At 40.0% G+C, this 19,490-nt stretch overlaps 1 protein-coding gene across 2 annotated transcripts; it reads right to left on the bottom strand.

Annotated features, from left to right (window-relative positions):
• Positions 1–199: 199 nt before the first annotated feature.
• Tdg (thymine DNA glycosylase) lies at positions 200–19,417 on the bottom strand. Of its 2 annotated transcripts, none has more exons than XM_047550709.1 (10): positions 19,173–19,417; positions 11,353–11,495; positions 8,137–8,378; positions 7,297–7,366; positions 5,803–5,938; positions 5,585–5,667; positions 5,411–5,505; positions 3,131–3,302; positions 2,587–2,712; positions 200–2,061 (listed from the first exon to the last, which is right to left on the bottom strand). In XM_047550709.1, the coding sequence occupies exons 1-10, from the start codon at positions 19,193–19,195 to the stop codon at positions 1,916–1,918; spliced, it is 1,236 nt and encodes a 411-aa protein (XP_047406665.1). In that variant the 5' UTR covers positions 19,196–19,417; the 3' UTR covers positions 200–1,915. The 2 variants fall into 2 exon arrangements, with proteins under 2 accessions (XP_047406665.1, XP_047406666.1); XM_047550710.1 differs by having other exon boundaries at positions 200–2,058.
• Positions 19,418–19,490: the final 73 nt, after the last annotated feature.

Genomic DNA, 19,490 nt, shown 5'->3' with positions numbered 1-19,490 from the left:
TATATTATTCAATGTATTAATTATAATAGAAGGTAAACTGATCTCAGGTTTAAAGAGGGAGAGAATTCCATTAAGTCTTACTTAAGAAAAAGCTCGTAACAGGGATAACCATTCTTATTTATTGTAAAAACCATCAGACTTTAAAATGAATTTAAAAATCTTTCATTATTATTTAATGAAAAAGTCTCATACCATCATGTACAGGTTATAGCAACATTTACCACTCATCAGTCATGTTTAATGAAAAACATCATGATTGTTTACTTGGAAAACCCTCAAACCATTCTCTAATGAGTGTTTGTCATAATTTAAAGGGTATTTTCTTCACTCAAATAAGGAAATCTATTGTAAAGCTACAATAGTTATTACCTAGTTACATGCTTTACATAGTCCCATGAAAAAATAATTCAGTTGCTCCTAATCCCTGATGCAAGGCACTTCAAAGCACCCGCACAAAATGTCCATGTAAACAGCAGTACAGTACATCATTTAAATAACATGAGTGACTTTTACACAGCTTGACCTAGACTTAATAAAAAATAAAATACATCATCGCCACAGCTAAAAAGCATGTTAAGATTCACAACAAGAATTTGTTTCTCTTATTATAAATAGAACAGGCTTTATAACATCCTGGGGTAACAAAAAACCCTCCAAGATATTTAAGTTTGCAAATACAGCATGCTCCCTGGGTATGTATAAAATCTGAATATTCAGGAGTGATTAGGAGTGAATGCAAATGCATTTCTGAATACCCAGCCTTAATACCCACCAGACTAACAGTCTGGACTACTTGTAGCACCATGAAAAATGCATTAGAAAACCACAAAGGACTTAATTCAAATCATCCTTTCCAGGAGGTTCACTTAGTCCCGGTAACAAACAGCAATGATGCACAGGAAAAATTTTTAAAATTATTGGCTTATTAGTTATCTAGCAAGAAAAATTTTGTATTATTTATTTTAGTACATCTCATGTACACAAAGCACCAGTTTAAATAGGATTATCCAACACCTCCAGCATCTTGTTGCTTAGCCTGAAAGTTCACTTCTTAATCATTTTCCATGACACACCCTTAAAGCCAAGGAGGATAAAATTAGAAAGGTGATAAATACTGACAGAGACATTCAGCTCCTGCCTTATCAAATTTATGCCTCTCAAGTAAACTGTAGATGAATGACCAAATATAAAAGGCCTACTGCATTCTCTGGAACCTCCCAGCTCAGCAGAACAGTTTCTGCCCACTAGAGGATAAACCCAGGGGTGAGGAGGCCAAAGGCGGGCTCAGTGCCTGCCAGGTCAGGCCAGGTCAGCCCTGCTACGTGCAGTGCCGCTCTGTTTCTCCCACAAAGCAGCTTTCGCACACACTCACCACGGGCGAGGGAACGAGGCCTGAGTGTGCACACAGCTCAGGGAGCCCTGAGTCCAGCCTTAGTCACACCAAAAGCTGGTAAATGGGGCTCCCCTGAGCACTGGTTTCCTATGTGAAAAGCAACACATCTGCCTCTGGACCAGTGGTAAGGCATTTTTTAGTATGCCCTTCTTAGGCATCCAAGGGAGAACGGCGTGCTTAGGTCTTGCACAGTTAAGAATCAAATATACATATTTGACGGTTGCATTTTAAAATTGCAGATCAAAAGCAACTTCCAGAAGAAAACTGATTTCTTCATAAATGAAATAGAGTATATAAAAAGCTGGAATGATGGTTAATTCAAATACAAAAACTCATACAAAACCCCTACTTTTTCCTTCCAAACTACTTAGGTTCAGACAGTTGAATCTACCACGTAACTGTTCTGTACTATAATTATACACTAAAGCACTAAGAAAATACTTCGGCTAGCAAGCCGAGGTTGGACTTCTTGACAACTGCATTAAAACTGCAGCATTCAGGCGGCGCCCAGCAGCGCCATTCTTAGGCATGGCTCCCTTCTCCCTGCTCCTGCGTTCCACAGTGATTGCTGAAGGAAGGAATCTGGTCTGTAAACGACTGGGTCATCCACTGCCCATTTGGAATGTCACCAAAAGCCAATTCTCCTCTTAACTCTGCACTGTCAGCTGCTAAGAAAGGGAAAGAATGTTAGCTTATCTCATTTATAAGTTTTAAGTGAACAAGTGAAAAGACCTTAAGAGTACACTGTATTCTTATTGAAACATTAATTAAGCTTCCTGAATTTCTGCTTTATTGTCAAGTACAGGATTGATATAGCCTCATTTTTCCCCTCTCATTTTTTTTTTTTTTTTTTTTTTTTTTTTTGTGGTGCTGGGGATTGAACCCAGGGCCTTATGCATGCGAGGCAAACTCTTTACCAACTGAGTTATATCTCCAGCCCTCTCATTTGTTTTAAAATGAGGAAAACATAAGTAGGTTGGCTTAGCATTCAAAACTTAAAGAAAATTAACTGTAAACGTCTGTGTAGTTAAATATCAGGTAACAAATTTTCATTATTGGTCACTATTTAATAACATTTTACCTTCCCATTCCCAATCTTCAATAATTTACTCTCCACTTCTATTAGCTGCCCCCCTGCCCCGCCATCCTGACAAAACCAAGTCTTTGAAAGAAGCGCACCCGGGGAAACATACCCAGCCCATCCACGGAGAAGCCGCAGGGCTCACTGCTGCATGGGTTCTCAGTGTAAGCACCACCATACGCTGCTTCATAGCCTGGGTCATATTTTTCTTCCTTAACTGCCATCTTCTTTGCATCCTCTGTGAGGAGGGTAAAACAGGATTCAGAACTGCTTCTGTACAATTCCGAACATAGTTTTTATTCTGAAATCGTGAATCATTCTTTTTCTCAAGTGTTCACATAAGCTGCGATATGTCATTTGCTATCATCTTTCAACTCGTTGTAGCACATACTAAGTGAACTTGTTTAGAACTGCAAAAACCTTTTGCACTTAATTTTGGGTGGGTACAGTGTTTCTTAGACCCTCGATGCACGGGAGTACCCAGAGTAGATGGAAAACCTTGGTAAAAGGAGATTTTAACAGTGACTGATGTCCATTAGCAGAGCATTCTGGCTGTGATAAATTATCTTTGTTTCACCTGCTTTTAAATCCCTGATACACTTTCTGTAATGCACATACACATGAAATGACGGAAAAGAGTGTAAACAATAATATACCTTGGGCCAGCTGCAGGTCAAACGTGTACTGCACCTCTTGAACGTCCGTGTTCCGTTCAATGCCTTTCAACTGGTCCCTTAAGTCCTTCAGCTTAATATAGTAGTGGACTTTGTCCTGGGCTCGAGGAAACTGAGCACACCTTGCACTGGACGATGGCATAACATAGCAGAGCTGGAATCACAGAATTTTATGGTTTCAGAAATCTTACAATTCTGTTGAATCCGCTCATACTAAGATGTAAAAATTTATCTTTATTGGGTTAATAACTTGACTCTTAGCTACACAAAAATACATGTAAAATCAATAAAAGTAGCTGTCAATAAATAAAACATAATGAGGCTCCCCCCATGTTCACATATTAACTAATAATCTTTTCTTTTTATTAGCAAATATACGGTTCACAATTCTAAAAGGACCAAAGGGCACAGGAGTCTATGAAGTTTTCCCCAACTCAAGTTGCTATCTACCTCATTCCCTTCCCCAAAGGCAATCAATACTGCCGGTTCCACTGGTATCCACAAATCCACAATCAAAAGTGTCTACGTACAACCTCTCCTTCATCCTTTTTAATAAGCGTATGAATGGTAAGCCACTCTGCTTCCCCTCCTTCACCTTGCTCTTCTCACTCAACAGCAGATCTTGAAGATAATATCAGAGTAAAAAGAGCCTCCCTTCTTTTTTTCATAGCTACGTAGTACTTTCATAAAGCTGTTTCCACTCTTTTACTATTATAATGAAAAACCTGTACTAATTTAATTTGAAATATGTAGGAATATACCTGTCGGATAAATTTCCAGAAGTGGAATGGCTAGAGAGAAAGGCATTTGCATTTATCATTTTGGTTGATAGTGACAAACTGTCCTTCAAAGAGCATAATTCTTTCTCTCTCTCATATGTATATACAGAGAGCGGGGCTGAAGAATTATGAATATTTGTTGCACTTTTTAAATTGGCCTCCATATCATGTATTAAATAAAAAAAACCATGAATCACTACCAACATCACTACCAATACTAATAACTTAGTGTTTAATGATAAGGAATCAATTTTAAAGGTTAAATGCTCTCATAGCTCATTAAGAGAGCAAAAACTACTAATGAAGACACAAATCAAGTTCACTTATTTATTGTACTTCTGTGATCACATATATCCAAGTGTGTACCTCCAAGTGTGGGTCTCATCTGGTATTTAACGAACACTCTGCAGTACCACAGATGCACAGACCATAGTGTACTTACTCTTACAATTTTTTTCTTTTTCTTTTTTTTTTTTTGCAGTGCTGGGGATCGAACCCAGGGCCTTGTGCTTGCAAGGCAAGCACTCTACCGACTGAGCTATCTCCCCAGCCCCTTTACAATTTTTTTCACGGTGCTACTCCATTTCTTTTTTTCTTTTCTTTTCTTTTTTTTTTTTTTTGATGGTGCTGGGGACTGAACCCAGGGCCTTGTGCATGCTAGGCAAGCACTCTACCAACTGAGTTCAATCCCCAGCCCAGGTGGTGTACCATTTAAAGACTAATGCTACAAACCTAACTCATCCATCATATTTAAAAATTAAAAACAGAAGAAATTTAAAAAGAGTTCAAACTTATGTAGGTGGCAGAAACTTTAATCCAAGTTCTCCACAAAGACCTGGAAGTACACTGGTTTCTTCACCGTTTACAATTCTATATACACAATGTATAGGTCTATGAATTGGGTTGTTTTTTGAAAGTTGTAAACAAAGCTTAAAACTACATTTAAGGAATGAATTTAGAACCAAAGTTCTGCAGATGCTACAGAAACAGTAGCGTGAAAACCAGTGTGTTATTTCATGATGGATGTATATGAAGGCAAGAGTATAAATGCCAATTAGGTTGCCTGGATATTTGTTGGGACTATATTATTTGCATGGTTTTAAAATGAAGTTGGAATAAGATATATAAATGGGGCAATTACTTTCACTAATCAAGATGGTGTTTATATGTTTTATTTCAAATTAAGTACAAGAGCTAAACTATTTGAATTTGATAAGATTCTGAATGTAGTAGTAAGCCAGTTCATCTCACTATTTTAGCTGAATAACAATCATTGAGATGTTTAGCTGACAAATGTTTCTAGTATAACTCTAAGTTAATGGAATTACTTTGTAATTATTAAATTGATATATAGTTATTATTCAACAAAACAGTGTGGCTTTTTCTTATGACTTAAGTTACAATGCATAAAACAAAAGAGGGAAATAAGTTAGAAAAAAAATCACCTTTAGTTGATCTACAAATGCAAATTTTAAGGACTTACAGTTTCTGTGTCTGGGATCTTATGGGGTTGAAGCCCAAATTCCAAGTTCTTAACCTTTACTCCAAAAACTTCTTTACTAAAAATTTCATAAATACCTAAAATGAAATACAAACATATTTACATTGTCCACAATGTTAGCACAGAAAAAAGATAAAATTTAAAAGTAAATCTTACATTTTCCATTAAATACCGCTATTCGTGGCTGATATTTCTGTAATTTCTGTACTAGAATACGTCCTCCTTCACGAAATTCTTTACTAAAATTGAATTAAAAAGTAGTAAAAGACATAAATATAGCAATATTTAAAATATGCTAAATTAAGTCAGCTTTCAACAAAAGATTGCATCACATATTTGTTGGACTCAGCTTGAAATAAACGTTATGTAATTACCTGGAAAGATCCTTGCTGCCTGGCGTCGTCCGTTCCACCATGTTGGTAAATCCAATACCATATTTCCCTGGTAAAGTGTGATCGTCCATGTGATTTAGCTGCTCCTCACTCAGTCCTGACATAAACAGACACTTCCCTGTGAAAAGAGGCTTTGGTTTATTTCTGTAGGCTAAAGGCTTCTTCCAAAGAAATGATGTACTAGTCTACTTTTCTATTCTTGAAATGAAGAAAGAAAAAAAAAGATTTAGGATATTTTTAAAAGTACTGAGCAATTACTACGAGTTGGATACATCCTAATTCCTTTACATGATTCCAGTCATCGTAATTCACAAGATGCCATAATCCCCTCCTCACAGGGGGGTGAGGTAAGTAAATGTCCGTCCAAGAATACACAGCTACGTAGCATAGGAAACCAGGAAACTTTTCTTTCCCAATAACTGTTGACATCACCACCTGCCTCTGGAACACCTTACAGATAAGACATTCACCAAAAGACTAAAAGCACTCAAACACCTTGATAGTGGAGAAAATTAAAGGTCGCACTTCCTTAGAAAGGCATTCTTTTTTTGGGCAGTACTAGGAACTGAACTCAGGGTCTTGCACGTGCTAGGCAACTGCTCTATCACTGAACTACTTCCCCAGCCTCAGAAAAATTTTTTAAAATAATGGAGATATGTTTATTAGTTCTAAGAAGACATTATTATCATTTGCCCTGATGTTTTTAATATTACTCAGATAATCAACTGGTATTTTCTGAGCACCCTCTGCATTCATTATTCTAATAACAGTGTTAGGGGAGACGATTTACATATAAATACAATTTAGAGCAATACAGGAGTTGAACTTGATTTTAAAGCTCTACAAGTATGAGAGTCTTTATGACTATTTTGTGCTAGATGCAAAGTATCTGTGGAGAATGTCTCTAATCGTAGTATTTCAGATACAACTTGATTTCCAACAATCAATGCATTTTCTCTCTCCAAGGAAATAATCTCAACAGAAATCTGGGAAAGTCCGTATTTTGTCTGCACTGTCACAAAGATGGACTATTAGTTACTATGTCTGTGGATGATGATTTTTTAAAAAACTACTTTAAAAAGAATAGGAAAACTCATTGAAAACAATTTTTTTTAAAAAGAGTATGAGCTAGGAATGCAGCTCGTGGGAAGGCCCAGGCTAGGCATGCACCGGCTGCTGGGTTCAACCCCCAGCACTGTGCATGTGTGCGTGTGTACACACACACACACACACACACACACACAAAGGTACTCTTTTTCATGCCCTTCCACTCTCCATGAACACCAAAGTGTTAACAGTGACAGCATTTCAGACCTTTGATTTTTATGACACACAGAGAACACATGAAATAGGAATGCATATTTATTTACTCATATTCTTTCTTTTTAAAAGGCAATTGTATTTTTAAAAACCTATTGATAAAGATATCTAATTTTAAAGTAAATTAATAAAAAAAAAAAAAAAGCAGCCACTTACAAAAATGGTTTCCAGGTCCAGGATAATGATGCCCTTTGTAAGCAGCCATGAGTCCTGGGTTGATGCCAATCTATGAAACAAGACAACCACACATTTTAGTCTTAAGAAGCAGTTCTGCTCAAGTCTTGGCGTTTCTGTGAAGGAGTGGCAGATAAAACTGAAATGATTAAAATATAAATTTAATCCAGCATCATAAGCAATACTTATGTATTTCTAGTCTTAATCCAAGAAAAGTATTTCACAGGGAGGAAAAAGATTTCCTTGTGAGTTTTGCTGTTGTTTCCTTGTGAGTTTCCCTCATGACCCTGGGTTCCCCTGTCCCCTCACTGGGAAGAGAGAGGTCCTGGAACCATCAACCAATCTGAGCCCATTCTAGCCACATCTCGGCTCCTCATCTCCCAACAACTAACTTACTCCACGTCACCTACACAGTTGTCCAAGTGCCGGAGTTTCTTATGGTCATTGACAAAAATACAAACTCAAAAGCTTGGACAGCTGCGTACTGTCACTTATGGAGTACTGCAGGTGTCACAGAATCAGTGATTCACGTGGATTATGCCATCTGACTGTAACCTCAGAGGGAGGTATTTCCACCTGTTTTATCAGTGGGGAACCTGATGTTTAGAAAGGTTAAGGCCTGTTTGAATCCAGATGGCCTCAATCTAGAGTCCACCCTCTTAAACACTCCCATTAACACCACCTGGTGAAGGTGAGACCATTTACCTCCAGGATTCTTAGAAATGGATCTTTTCAGCAAAACTCCATTTATATGGACAGGTGTTAAGTAAAGCTAATCTACCAATGTTATTTATAAAATCAAATAAGGACAAAAATTCTTACAATCACAATGTCCAGATTGAAGGTCAAAATATCAGGGAGAGTCTTGGTCAAAAGTTCAGCTTCGGAAACACCATTAAAACGGTCTACTTTTCTTTTTACTTTAAATGTGTCTGTAATTTTTTCTTGCTTTTCTTTTGATTTTGTGGACTTGCCAGATTTTTTTGGCTCAGCAGGTTTTTTGGGTTCCACTGGTTTTTTGGGTTCAGTTGTTCTGGTTTTTCTTTTCCTTCCTTTTGGAGTCTCTAAAACACAAAAATTTCCAAAATGTAGATGCAGAAAACCTTAACTTGGAAACTCTAGCAGCTTTCCCAGAAAAGCTACTCTCTAAACAACTCTTTATCTCCCCAAATCTATGCCTTTTATTTCCTTTGGACTATCTTCCCTTTCTTTCACCCTAGAACTAGGTCTGACACACTCCATCCACTGTGACAATCAGACTTCCCATATCATCTTGCTTGATTGACATCTTGGCTTCCCAGGCCACAGAGTACCTGTGTACCGTTATAATTGAAACTGAAATTCTAAATGTAAATACATAAACACTGAAGTAAGCAAATACAAGAATAAGTAAAAAAAACAGGAACACAGGCAAACATTTTAACTCAGTTTCCTGATGGTAGAAGACCACAAATGACTTGTGGGCTTGTTTTAGAGATAATGAGGCCTATTCTGTTCTACCCACAGGTGTAATTTGAAGTGCTGAAGATAAAATCTCTGGGCTGCAGTATTATTCAAAAGGAAAGATTTCTCAGGAGCTCTGCACTACTTTTTAGGCAGAACAATTTTTTGTGATGGGGGCTGCCCTCCACATTGCAGAACGAGTAACAGTACCCATGATCTCTACCCACTAGGTATCAGCAGCATCCTGCCACACCTACAACCCAGTGTCTTCCAACAATGCCAAATGTTCCAGGGGCAAAATTACCATTAGCTGACCACTGATCTACAGCTGCCAACAAACAGGAAGCCTTGGTTTCCTTCCCCTTAATTCTTGAACATTTTTCCCGTTTCTCAGGCTTCAGTCCCCTTTTCACTCCTAGCTGGCAAGTCCCCAACCTGGCAAGGTGGTCTTTCTTCTGCTTCACACTGCTTCAGCCACTCCCTGTACCAAGAATCCGGCATCCCTGGCTGGTGACTGGGCAGGTCCTAATGCCTCCTGTCCAGAAGCATAGTAGAGAGGAGGGCGGGAGGCAGCTCAGTGCAGTGCAATCAGGTGTGGTCCTGGAACCAGGAACCAAAGCCAGGAGCACACTCTCACACGTACTGCACCGCTGCAGAAGTCACCTCTCCCCACCCTGACTCGCTCCAAAATCAACCTGGCTCCTTTTCAAAAAAATTTAAAAAATTTTGTTTTTTGTGGCAATGGGGAGTGAACCCAGGGCGTGGTACATACTAGCAAACACTCTACCACTGAGTTACATCCCTCCCCTTCTTTTTTGGGTACCAGGGATTGAACCCAGGGGCACTTAACCGCTGAGCTCCATCCCCAGCCCTATTTTGTATTTTATTTAGAGACAGGGTCTCACTGAGTTGCTTAGCACCTCACTTTTGATGAGTCTGGCTTTGAACTTGAGATCCTCCTGCCTCAGCCTCCCCAGTCACAGGATCCTACCCTTCTTTATTTTGAGAAAGGGTCTCCCTAAGCTGCCAAGACTAGCTTCAGCCTCCCAAGCTGCTGGGATTACAGGTGTGCACCACCAAGCCCAGCTCCTAAGAAGTCTTTATCTTGGTGAACGGCTTTTTCTTCAACCAACTGCTTCTGCTGGAAGCCTAGGAGTTTGCTATGGTTTGAATATAGGTTGAATTTATCCCCCAAATTCACATACTGAAAGCCTAGTCCTGGGGTGGCAGGGTTGGGAGGTAATGCAGATCCTTTATGAGGCAGGGCCTAGAGAGAGGCCCTTAGGTGAACTGCGGGGACTGTGGAACCAGTCTCTCTTGGGCTTCCTCCCACATGTACCCCCGCCACTGTGATAACATCTGTTATGAGGCCTTAGAGCTGAGCTGACACTGGTACCTGCCCTTGAACCTCCAGAACTCTAAGCTAAATAAACCTCTTTTCTTCAAGTACTCAGCTTCAAGTATACTGTTATAACACAAAATGGACTAAGACAGTTACTTCCAGACTCCTTGCACACCCTTTGTCCCTATGTGAAATCTACAAACCACAGCCAGGTAATTCTACTTTCTGGGGTATTTGCATTCTCTTTCTCCATCCCTTCCAGTCTTCTTCATTTCTTCCCCAGATTATTCACAGTTTCTAACCCTCTCCTTGCCTCCAAGTCCTGCCTTATTCCATACCACCCAGTCTTTTATATTTCCAGACTGATTTTTTAAATACCAATCTATGTAAGCCACTCCTTGCCTACAACGTCTCTACAGCTCCCCACCACCTTCAGGACAGAATGGACATTTCTTGGGTAAAACACAAGCTTCAACTGCCCCTATCCAGTCTTATCTCTCACCAATTCCTTGCTACACTCCAGATGCCAATGACAAAGAATCACTCAGTTTTTTGCCTGTCACGCTTCTTCATTTCTGTGCCTTGGTACACGCTGCTTCTGCAGCTGGCATCTCCCCTACACCGTTGTTCCTGGCGATGAAGAACCTTCATCTTTGAAGATTCAGAGCTCTGAGTTATTTCTCTGCTTTGAGCACTCTGCACCTTTGAGCACTCCATCCCAGTGAGGTGCCAACCCTATATGGTCTCAGAGCACCCACCCTGTGCCCCTCTTTACCACCTACTGTGTTGAGGTGCAAAATCTATTTCCTTATTACTTTCCTCTACAAGGCTGAGAATCTGGAGAGCAGGATCCATGTTCTTTCATTTCCCAGAACCTATTAGAGTACTCAGCACACTACTTATAATGTGGATTACATTAGCTGGTTTTTTTTTTTTTTTGGGTAGGGGTATTGGGGATTGAACTCAGGGGCGTTTGACCACTGAGCCACATCCCCAGCCCTATTTTGTATTTTTATTTAGAGACAGCATCTCACTGAGTTGCTCAGCACCTCGCTTTTGCTGAGGCTGGCTTTGAACTTGAGATCCTCCTTCCCCAGCCTCCCGAGCGGCTGGGATTACAGGCGTGAAGCACTGCACCCAGCTTGGATTACATTTTTTAACACTATAACAGAGCTAAAATTCATCATTAAACCCTTTTAAAGTAAGTTGGCTGATCCAATATCAATTTTCTAAACTATTATGGTGAAAGCTACCTTGTACTGGCTCCTGAGCAGGTGCTGGTGCTGGGACTTCTGCTGGCATTTGCTGTTCACTCGTGACTGCCATGTCAGGAGCTTCAGTCATCATTTGTTGAAATGGAAATGAATAAAATGCTTGAGCTTGCTCAAGGGAATAGCTGAAAGAACAATTAAGTAGAAGTTATGATAGTAATAAAAGTGCCTGAATGTAAGTTTATATGATCAGCTCTAAAAAAAAAAATCCCCAGAATCCAAATATTTTGTAGCTAGATTGCAGTATTTATTTAGAGCAGAGAACAGGGGAGGAGCGAGAGTTATTTCCCTGTGCACACATTTATCCAAACTTTGCTGAGTACTCAGTAATCAAACACATTAAACGCTGTTTAATGACAGATGTGTCACCAATAAAATTTACTGGCCCTGTCAAGTCAGCCTATACTTTCTCTGAAATGAGATCATGAAAATTTTCTAGAAGACAGAATTTAAAGGCCCTTCAACACAGTTAAAAATGTGCACAAATACAATTTGTGTCCCCACCTTTAGTATTTAATCATCTTGGCACAAAGATCCTAATTTAGGCTTTCTTTTGGTTTATCTGCCTGCTTTGTTATTTCCTCATTAGATTTTGTTGCTGCTATTGCTCTTTGCCACTTTGGATTAGGAAGGGATTATCTTGTGAATATCTATTTAATTTACAGAACAAATAAATCTTTAAGCCCTCTCCTGAAAATGACCTAAATTCAGTTCAAAGGAAAGAACAGAGGCTTTCAGAGAAAACAATTTCCAAAATCCTTCCTATTGACTTGAAACCACCACCCCAAGCTGTTGCTATCAGCACAGAAAACACCGACATATGAAACTCAAGCTAAGGCTAATCATGAATAACGCCATTAACTGTATAGGACAATGAAAAACATTAGGAAATAAAATGGAAGAGTATCATTCACTACTTGGAGAGACAAAGTCATATATTCTGTGGCAAGATGTTCTACTTATTTTGTCATGTGGAGAAAGAGAACAGAGCTCAGAAAGCAAAGATTAAAGGGGGTCAACCATATAGCATATAAATCATATCTCAATAAAATGGTTTTCTGGGGGATTTTATTTTATTTTTTTTTTAAGGCAAACTAAAGTATTCTCTGGGTAAGCTTAAATGGCCTATGGGGACACAGGGTAACAGACCATCTGTGGGTGGTTCAGGCTAGGATGTCAGATGCTCAAAGACTAACAGGGGCCCAATTCCAATCGACAAAGCACAGGAAAGGTGTTTTGACTTTAGGCTGTCTTTAAGGGTAAGTTGCTCGTGAAAAGGTTAAGAACTAATGTGGAAAATGTTAAACTGTATTTTAAGGGTTTTATTTCTTTAAATACACTGTTCTTGGGTTGGGGTTGTGACTCAGTAGTAGAGCGTTTGTCTAGCATGTGTGAGGCCCTGGGTTCAATTCTCAGCACCGCATATAAATAAATAAAATAAAGGTTCATCGACAACTAAAAAAAAAAAAAAAAAAAAAAAAAAGTTTAGGGGTTGGGTTGTGGCTCAGTGGTAGAGTGTTTGCCTGATATGTGTGAGGCCCTGGGTTAGATCCTCAGCACTGCACATTAATAAATAAAATAAAGGTCCATTGACAAGTAAAAAAAAAAAAAAATTTTTAAAAGCTTACAAAATAAAAATATATAAATACACTGTTCTCAAACCATGCAAAAAAGTGAAAATGACACACTGATTCAATAAACTATAGTATATTAACTTTGGGAAATACTGTGCAGCTGGGCTGGGAGCTCAGTGGTAGAGCACTTGCCTAGCAAGCAAGAGGCCCTGGTTTAATCTCTAGCACTGCAAAAAAACAAACAAAAACCTGTGCAGCTACTAAAAATTAAATTTACTGATATTATCTAAAGCTTAGAAAAAGCTTAGTAATTATTTTATAGAGAAAAAAATACAAAATAATACTGTAAACTAAAGTTACACTTAGGGAAAAATCTGTAGACAGGGACCAGAATTTAGAATGTTAAAATGAAGAGAAGTACTCAGACCTTTGCTTGGCACAAAGTAAATGTCCTTTTTCCTATTTTTAATACGACTAGTGGCTCTTTTCAATAAATTGTTAAAACACTGGTTTAGTGTTTATTATTTAAACATTCCAATGAGTTGGATATGGCTAGGTCAGATTTGAGATGTTCTGAGTAAGAGAAAGTTCTAATAAAATAAACTGCGATTTTCTTCTTCTTGATAAGGTCTTAAAAAATTGCAGAGGCTGTATTTGAACCTTGGATCCTCCTGCCTCACTTCAGCCTTCCCAGTAGCTTTGATTACAGGCACTTATCACCACAACCCAGCAAGATTTTCAATGTCTGATTGTGACCAGTGGCATTTTCAAGAGATGTGCTTTCAGCCTGAATGTATAACAAGATGTGATACACATATATGTGTGTGTGTGTGTCCACTATGTACATATAATTCATTTTTTCATTTACTTATTTACATTCTGCAGTACTGGGTATTGAACCTGGGTTCTTGAGCATGCTAGGAAAGTGCTCTACCACAATGAGTTACAACCCCAGTCCCATGTGGTCACAATAAACAAGTGATGAAAGAAGCACAATGCTAGGCACAGGCCTGTAATCCCAGCGACCCGGGAGGCTGAGGCAAGAGGATGGAAAGTTCGAGGCCAGCATGGGCAACTTAGCAAGACCCTGCCTCAAAGAAAAATGTTCAGTGGTAAAGCACTTGTACATCATGTACAAGGCCCTGGGTTTAATCCCCAGTAGCTCATTTAAAAAAAAAAAGGCAATGCAAGAGATCTGTGAGTCTGCTACATGGTTAAGAGGTAACTTACCTATCACTCTGCCTAGGTTTCTTGTTACCACTCTCAGAGGCTCACAGATAGGTTCCATTCTGAGTTTTTGACAAAAATCCAAACTTAAAATGCATAAATTAAGAAGACGTCCTTCACATTACAAAAGGATTCCTCACTTAAAAAAAAAAAGTCCAAAATATAACTCCCTTAGTATATTTAGGGGACATTAAACATCAGAAACTGAAAATTAAATTTTAGAAATCATTGTTGGCAATGAAAAGTGAAAAAGAAGAAAAACAACCCAAACTTTCACATGAAACATTCATAGTTTTTCAAAGTAACCCAGAAACTTATCTATAACTATGCATTTCTTAACTCTTTAAAAATGATCAGTGGCACATCACAATTAGTTAAATTAGACCAGAAAAAGAACGAAGTTATGGAAAATAGGATGTGTCCATTCTGAGGGACTATATTAGCTTTGAATATTAAATTTGGCCAGAACAAAAGGAAGAAAGGGATTACAGCAGTCATCACTACTTGGCAGCAGAAGGCAAGAACCTTCACAGGGGCTGGGAAGATAGCTCAGCGGGTAGAGTGCTTGCCTTGCAAGCACAAAGCCCTGAGTTCCATCCCCAGTACCGCGCAAAAAAAAAAAAAAAAAAAAAAAAACCTTCACAAATCTGGGTGCCGGGAATGCAAGAGCATTCTGGATAACTTGATTTTCTATTATCTAATTAAAACTAAGTCTGTTTCAACGTATGTGAAAATAAGTCTTAAATGCAGTTATATATATATTTACATATGACAACAGCTACTTCATAATTCAGAATTCTACAATGTTGCTAAATAAGTCTCTCCAGGAGAGGCACCTGAACAGAGTACTTAGTCACCTCTCCACGTCTCCAGCTGCCCTTCCCTCCCCATGAGGAGGAGGGCCTGGATTTGGAGATTTCTCCACACGTGGGGATCAGGGAGGAAACAGGATGGAATTTGTCTCGATGGAAACAAACTCTAAGACCTGCTGTTTTCTATAATCCTGACGTCCAGAGGGTGTGACCAATGTTGTCATGTTCCTTTGCTCACTTCTCTCCATCATCTGCTTGTCCCCACCGTCCTGTACTACCTGCTCCCGGCCTCCCTTCCTGAGGCTTGCCCCTTCTCTCCCAGCCTCCACCTGCACCCTTTTCTATTGAACTACAGGGCCTGCAAGATGGGTTTTCACGGCCATCTGCTATGGACCAACTGTGTATTTTCCAACAGTCTTTCTCAAAACACAATTTACACACCCTCACACACACACATACTTATGTGCATGTGCAGGCAAACACACACATCCTACGTGGAGTTGATTAATAAGTCCAGTTTATTCAAATTTGCTGCACTGCAAAAAAACTAAACCTTTAAGGTTTTCTCTAAAACTAATGACTCCAACTTCTTTAATCGTCAGTTATTTACACTATTTTAAGGATTTGTTTTCTAAATATTTTATCGTCTTATTTCAATGAGTATATATAACCTCAATACTCACCAAATAGTTATCAGTGCTAAATAACCCAAATGGCCAACTCCAGGGAACTAGCTGTGAACTATGATGGAATATCACGGTAACTACTGCAAGGGTGCATTTCACAGTGCTAGGTGGAAGAGTGTATTCACTATGTGCATAGCCTACTACAAACTGTGAGTTCAAAGATTTAGGATAAGTCAGAGTAACTAGTTCATTTAACCATTCCCTGTATAGGATGATTTTAAGTTTTTTTTCACAATGTGGTCATTCTTTGGTGCTCAGGATCAAACCAAATATGCAGATAGAGACTCAGAGCAAGGCCACAACTTCCTCACTCTGGAGACCAACTACAGGATCCATTACATTTGCTTTACTGGCACTCATGTTAAATCCACGCTGAATTTACCGTCCATGAAAATGGCCCTTACAGCGTCTCTCCCTCACTGCACGCTTTATCAATGATTTTCTGCCCCAGAATAAATTGTGCCTCTTTTTGTAAATGATGAGTCACCAACATTCCAGGTAGTCAGGATTTACATGAACTCGATCTCTCAAATCTATAAACCCCTCCCAGAGTTGGGTTGCTCACAATTGGGACGTCATCAGCACCACAAAGTTGTTAAGCTATTAAAGAACAAAGCTGGCAAGAGTTATCAGTATAAATCTCTTTGGTCTGCTCTGGATTCTTGCAGCAGTAAACCAGTTTTCCATTTTACTTAAGTGAACTGTCAGCAGCCTATCTGCATCTTAAGAAGTGTTACAGCACAGCCACCAGCCAGGCAGGCCGACTCTGAAGTTAGACCACCTGCATTCAAACTTCACCTCTGCCATTTACTAACTTGCAGGCAATTTTCTTAATCTCTTTAACCCTAGTGTCCACATCTGTAAAATGAAAAAAGCACCTAATTCATTGGCTAGGGGGATTAAATTAGTTAGCATTTAGAAAACACTTAAAACAGTGCCTGGTATATAAAGTTGCTAGAGTAAAGACTATTCTCTTGTATAGGCCTTGCTTCTTTTTGAATTTATACTGTAGTCTGATGGTCACTAGTTCCTTCTAAAAATGTTCGGTTACCACTGACAATGCAAAAACTTTGTTCAGGATCAACATCAATGCAGGACACACTCCACCTCTGGAAGAAATAGGGACTCACGCATTTTTTTTCCTATGCTTCAGATTTCCTGTTAGTGACAGGTTCTCAAAGACTGCTGTAATCTGTTTTTTCTCCTGAAATATGGTTCATCTGGGCCATGACACAGGATTTCTACTAGCGCAGTTAAAAGTTCTTTTAATGGCTCTCAATGATTCTGAGTTTTAAATATTTACATTTATTTGCCATTTCAGCCTGACAATCACTTCCTTGACACAGGAGATGAAAAATCAAAATCAGAATGATGTATTTGTCTTCTCCCACCTACTAACTCCATGCCAGTGGGCTAGTGTTAACAGTTCAGATCTGAAACGTTCCCCCAAAAGCTCATGTGCTGAAGACTTGGTCCCCAAAGCAGCAGTGTTTAGAGGAGCTCTGGAATATAATTGGGTCATGAAGGCTCTGATCTCATCAATGGATTAATTAATTATTGGATTAATTTTAATAAGTGGTGGAAACTTTAGGCGGTTGAGTAGTAGATCTTCAGGGGTGTGCCCTTAAGAGCTATACCTGTCCCTGGCTCCTTCCTCACTCTCTTGTTTTCTCACTCTGCTTCCTAGTCACCATGAGCTGGACAGCTCTGTTCCACCATGTGCTCCATATTCTGCCAAATCACAGGCTTTGAAGTAATGGAGTCAGACAACTATGGACTGAAAGCTTTGTAACTGTGAGCCAAAATAAATCTTTCCTCTTTTATGTTGTTTTCCCCAGGTATTCAGTCATAGTGATAGAATGCTTACTAACACAACTGGGCAGAAAGCCCAAAACTTTTCTGTCCTTCTGATTGTCCAAATCCAACTAAAATAGTCCTTCCTAGTCTCATTATTGCTTCTAGAAAATATGATCTCATCTGCAAGTGCTCTTTCCTATCTATATTCTTAGCAGCCCAAATCACTCTTTTTTCAGTTAGTTTTGATTTTTCATTTTTGGTAAGTGTCCTTTTCATGCTTGAGGTCACTGGAGATATATATAATTCCTCCTTTTTCCTTTTAATTGACTGAAATGTGCTTTTAAAGACACTTGAATTATTTGTTTTCCCTTTTGAAAACAGTCTGTATCCATGGGATTTTTTTCTTTGACTGTTTTGAAATGAATCTTCCAAAATAAAAAGTAAATTTATTATAACCAGCATTCTATCCCTTGATTAGCTCAACGTCAAAGGTAACAGTCTCACCACTCACTCTCTCAGGAATACCTGGGGTTTGAGTCATTCAGAATCCCCAAGGATGAACACTTTAGAGTGTTATAGTTTTCCATATTTCCTGAAGATGAAAGCTTTCCAAATCAAAGTAAAAAATGATTGACAGGCGGATGAAGTTAAGACAATGTAAACCAGAGCTTTGAGCTAAACCATATACTGAGTCCAATTATATTATGCTGTAAACACTGAATAAGGTTTCATAACAAGAAATTCACTTGATGGTAGGCTTTGCCCAGGCTTGTTTTGTTCAGAAGTAATATCACAAAGGTGAGAGATTTCCACAAGATCTGGTTAATTCTTTTATTTTTAAAGATTAGGAAAGCAGCAGAGTGCTTTATTCCCAGATTTTATTAAGCACAGTCAAAATAAAGCTCACAATTTTATCTATGTATATCTATTTTCCTAAACTTTAAAACAACCTATTTTGGTTACTTAAGTATGCCCCTTTCACCTAATCCCAATTTTCAGTTTGCTTGGATTCCAGAGATGTCCTTACAAGACACAAACAGGCCTACAGAAGTATCATGTCTAAGTTCAGTACCCATTTACCACTGAGAGTCAAGATAATTCTTCACCAGGTTTAATAGTATTTTATTTCAATGCAAATCACTGCTCTTGATCCTTTTAAACACCCTGCCACCTTATTTTTTAGTTTTTTGTCAAGAATTCAAATTTCTAAATCTCTACTGTTGCAAAAAATAAAATAAAGACCTTAACATCGTTCCAAGATCACGGAAAACTCAAAGACAATTTTACTTCTCGGCAGTCTTACCCACATCCCCATAACAGCATTATCTACCCTCGACCCTCAACGTGGCTTTTAGCAGACCCTGGGGAGGAAGTCAGTCCATCTACCAACTTTTAACAGGCCATCTAGAGCTGGATCCGTCCGACACTCGGTCTTTACAACTCTCGCCTTGGCCTCCGAGGATGAAGGGAACCATCGCCAGCAGCGGCGTGGAAGCCAGTTACCGGAGGCCGCCGGAGACCTGCTACTGCACCCCCGGGCCGCTGCCCAGGGCCCGCGGGCGGGGCAGGTGCACGCGGCGGGCGCGCGGCGCGCACGCGCGACCCCGGCCTTTGTGCTGGGCCGCGGCCGGCAGAGACCCCTGCGTGCGCGCGCCCGCCGGCTGAGGGGCGCGGGGGGTTGGGGGGGCGGCGTCCGCCGGCTTTACCTGCCCGCGTTCTCCGCTTCCATGCCCCGCGGCCGCTCGTAAGGGCGGCGTCTCCTGCCGGGCCAAGGGACGGCTGGACCCTGTGGGACCGCGGCGCACGCACGGCGACACGACGACACCTGCGCCCGGGACCCGATTACCGGCGGGACCGGAGAGCGGCTGGCCTCAGCGCCTCCCCACGCTCCCACATCACCCCCCCGCCAGCAGCCCCCCTGCGCGCCGCACTTCCGTCTCCTCGGAGCCGGGGCCCGCGCGCGTGGCCGTCACGTGGCCGGCTCGGCCCAATCCCGTCCCCGCTCCGCGGGCTCCCCGGGCTCC

Source organism: Sciurus carolinensis, chromosome 4 (assembly GCF_902686445.1).
Source record: "Sciurus carolinensis chromosome 4, mSciCar1.2, whole genome shotgun sequence".
In the NCBI taxonomy this organism is placed as follows: Eukaryota; Metazoa; Chordata; class Mammalia; order Rodentia; family Sciuridae; genus Sciurus; species Sciurus carolinensis.
The sequence above is the reverse complement of the archived record's forward strand: the minus strand, read 5'-3'. Positions and strand labels throughout refer to the sequence as shown.

What these genes read in the sequence shown, in the direction of transcription:
- Tdg (XM_047550709.1), bottom strand. Translation starts at nt 19,195, where the DNA reads ATGGAAGCGGAGAACGCGGGCAG. An exon ending in GGCAGCAAGGATCTTTCCAG is followed by an intron (nt 5,668 to 5,802) that starts GTAATTACATAA and finishes ATTCAATTTTAG; the next exon opens with TAAAGAATTTCGTGAAGGAG. An exon ending in TGACCTGCAGCTGGCCCAAG is followed by an intron (nt 2,713 to 3,130) that starts GTATATTATTGT and finishes CCCTCCTCACAG; the next exon opens with AGGATGCAAAGAAGATGGCA.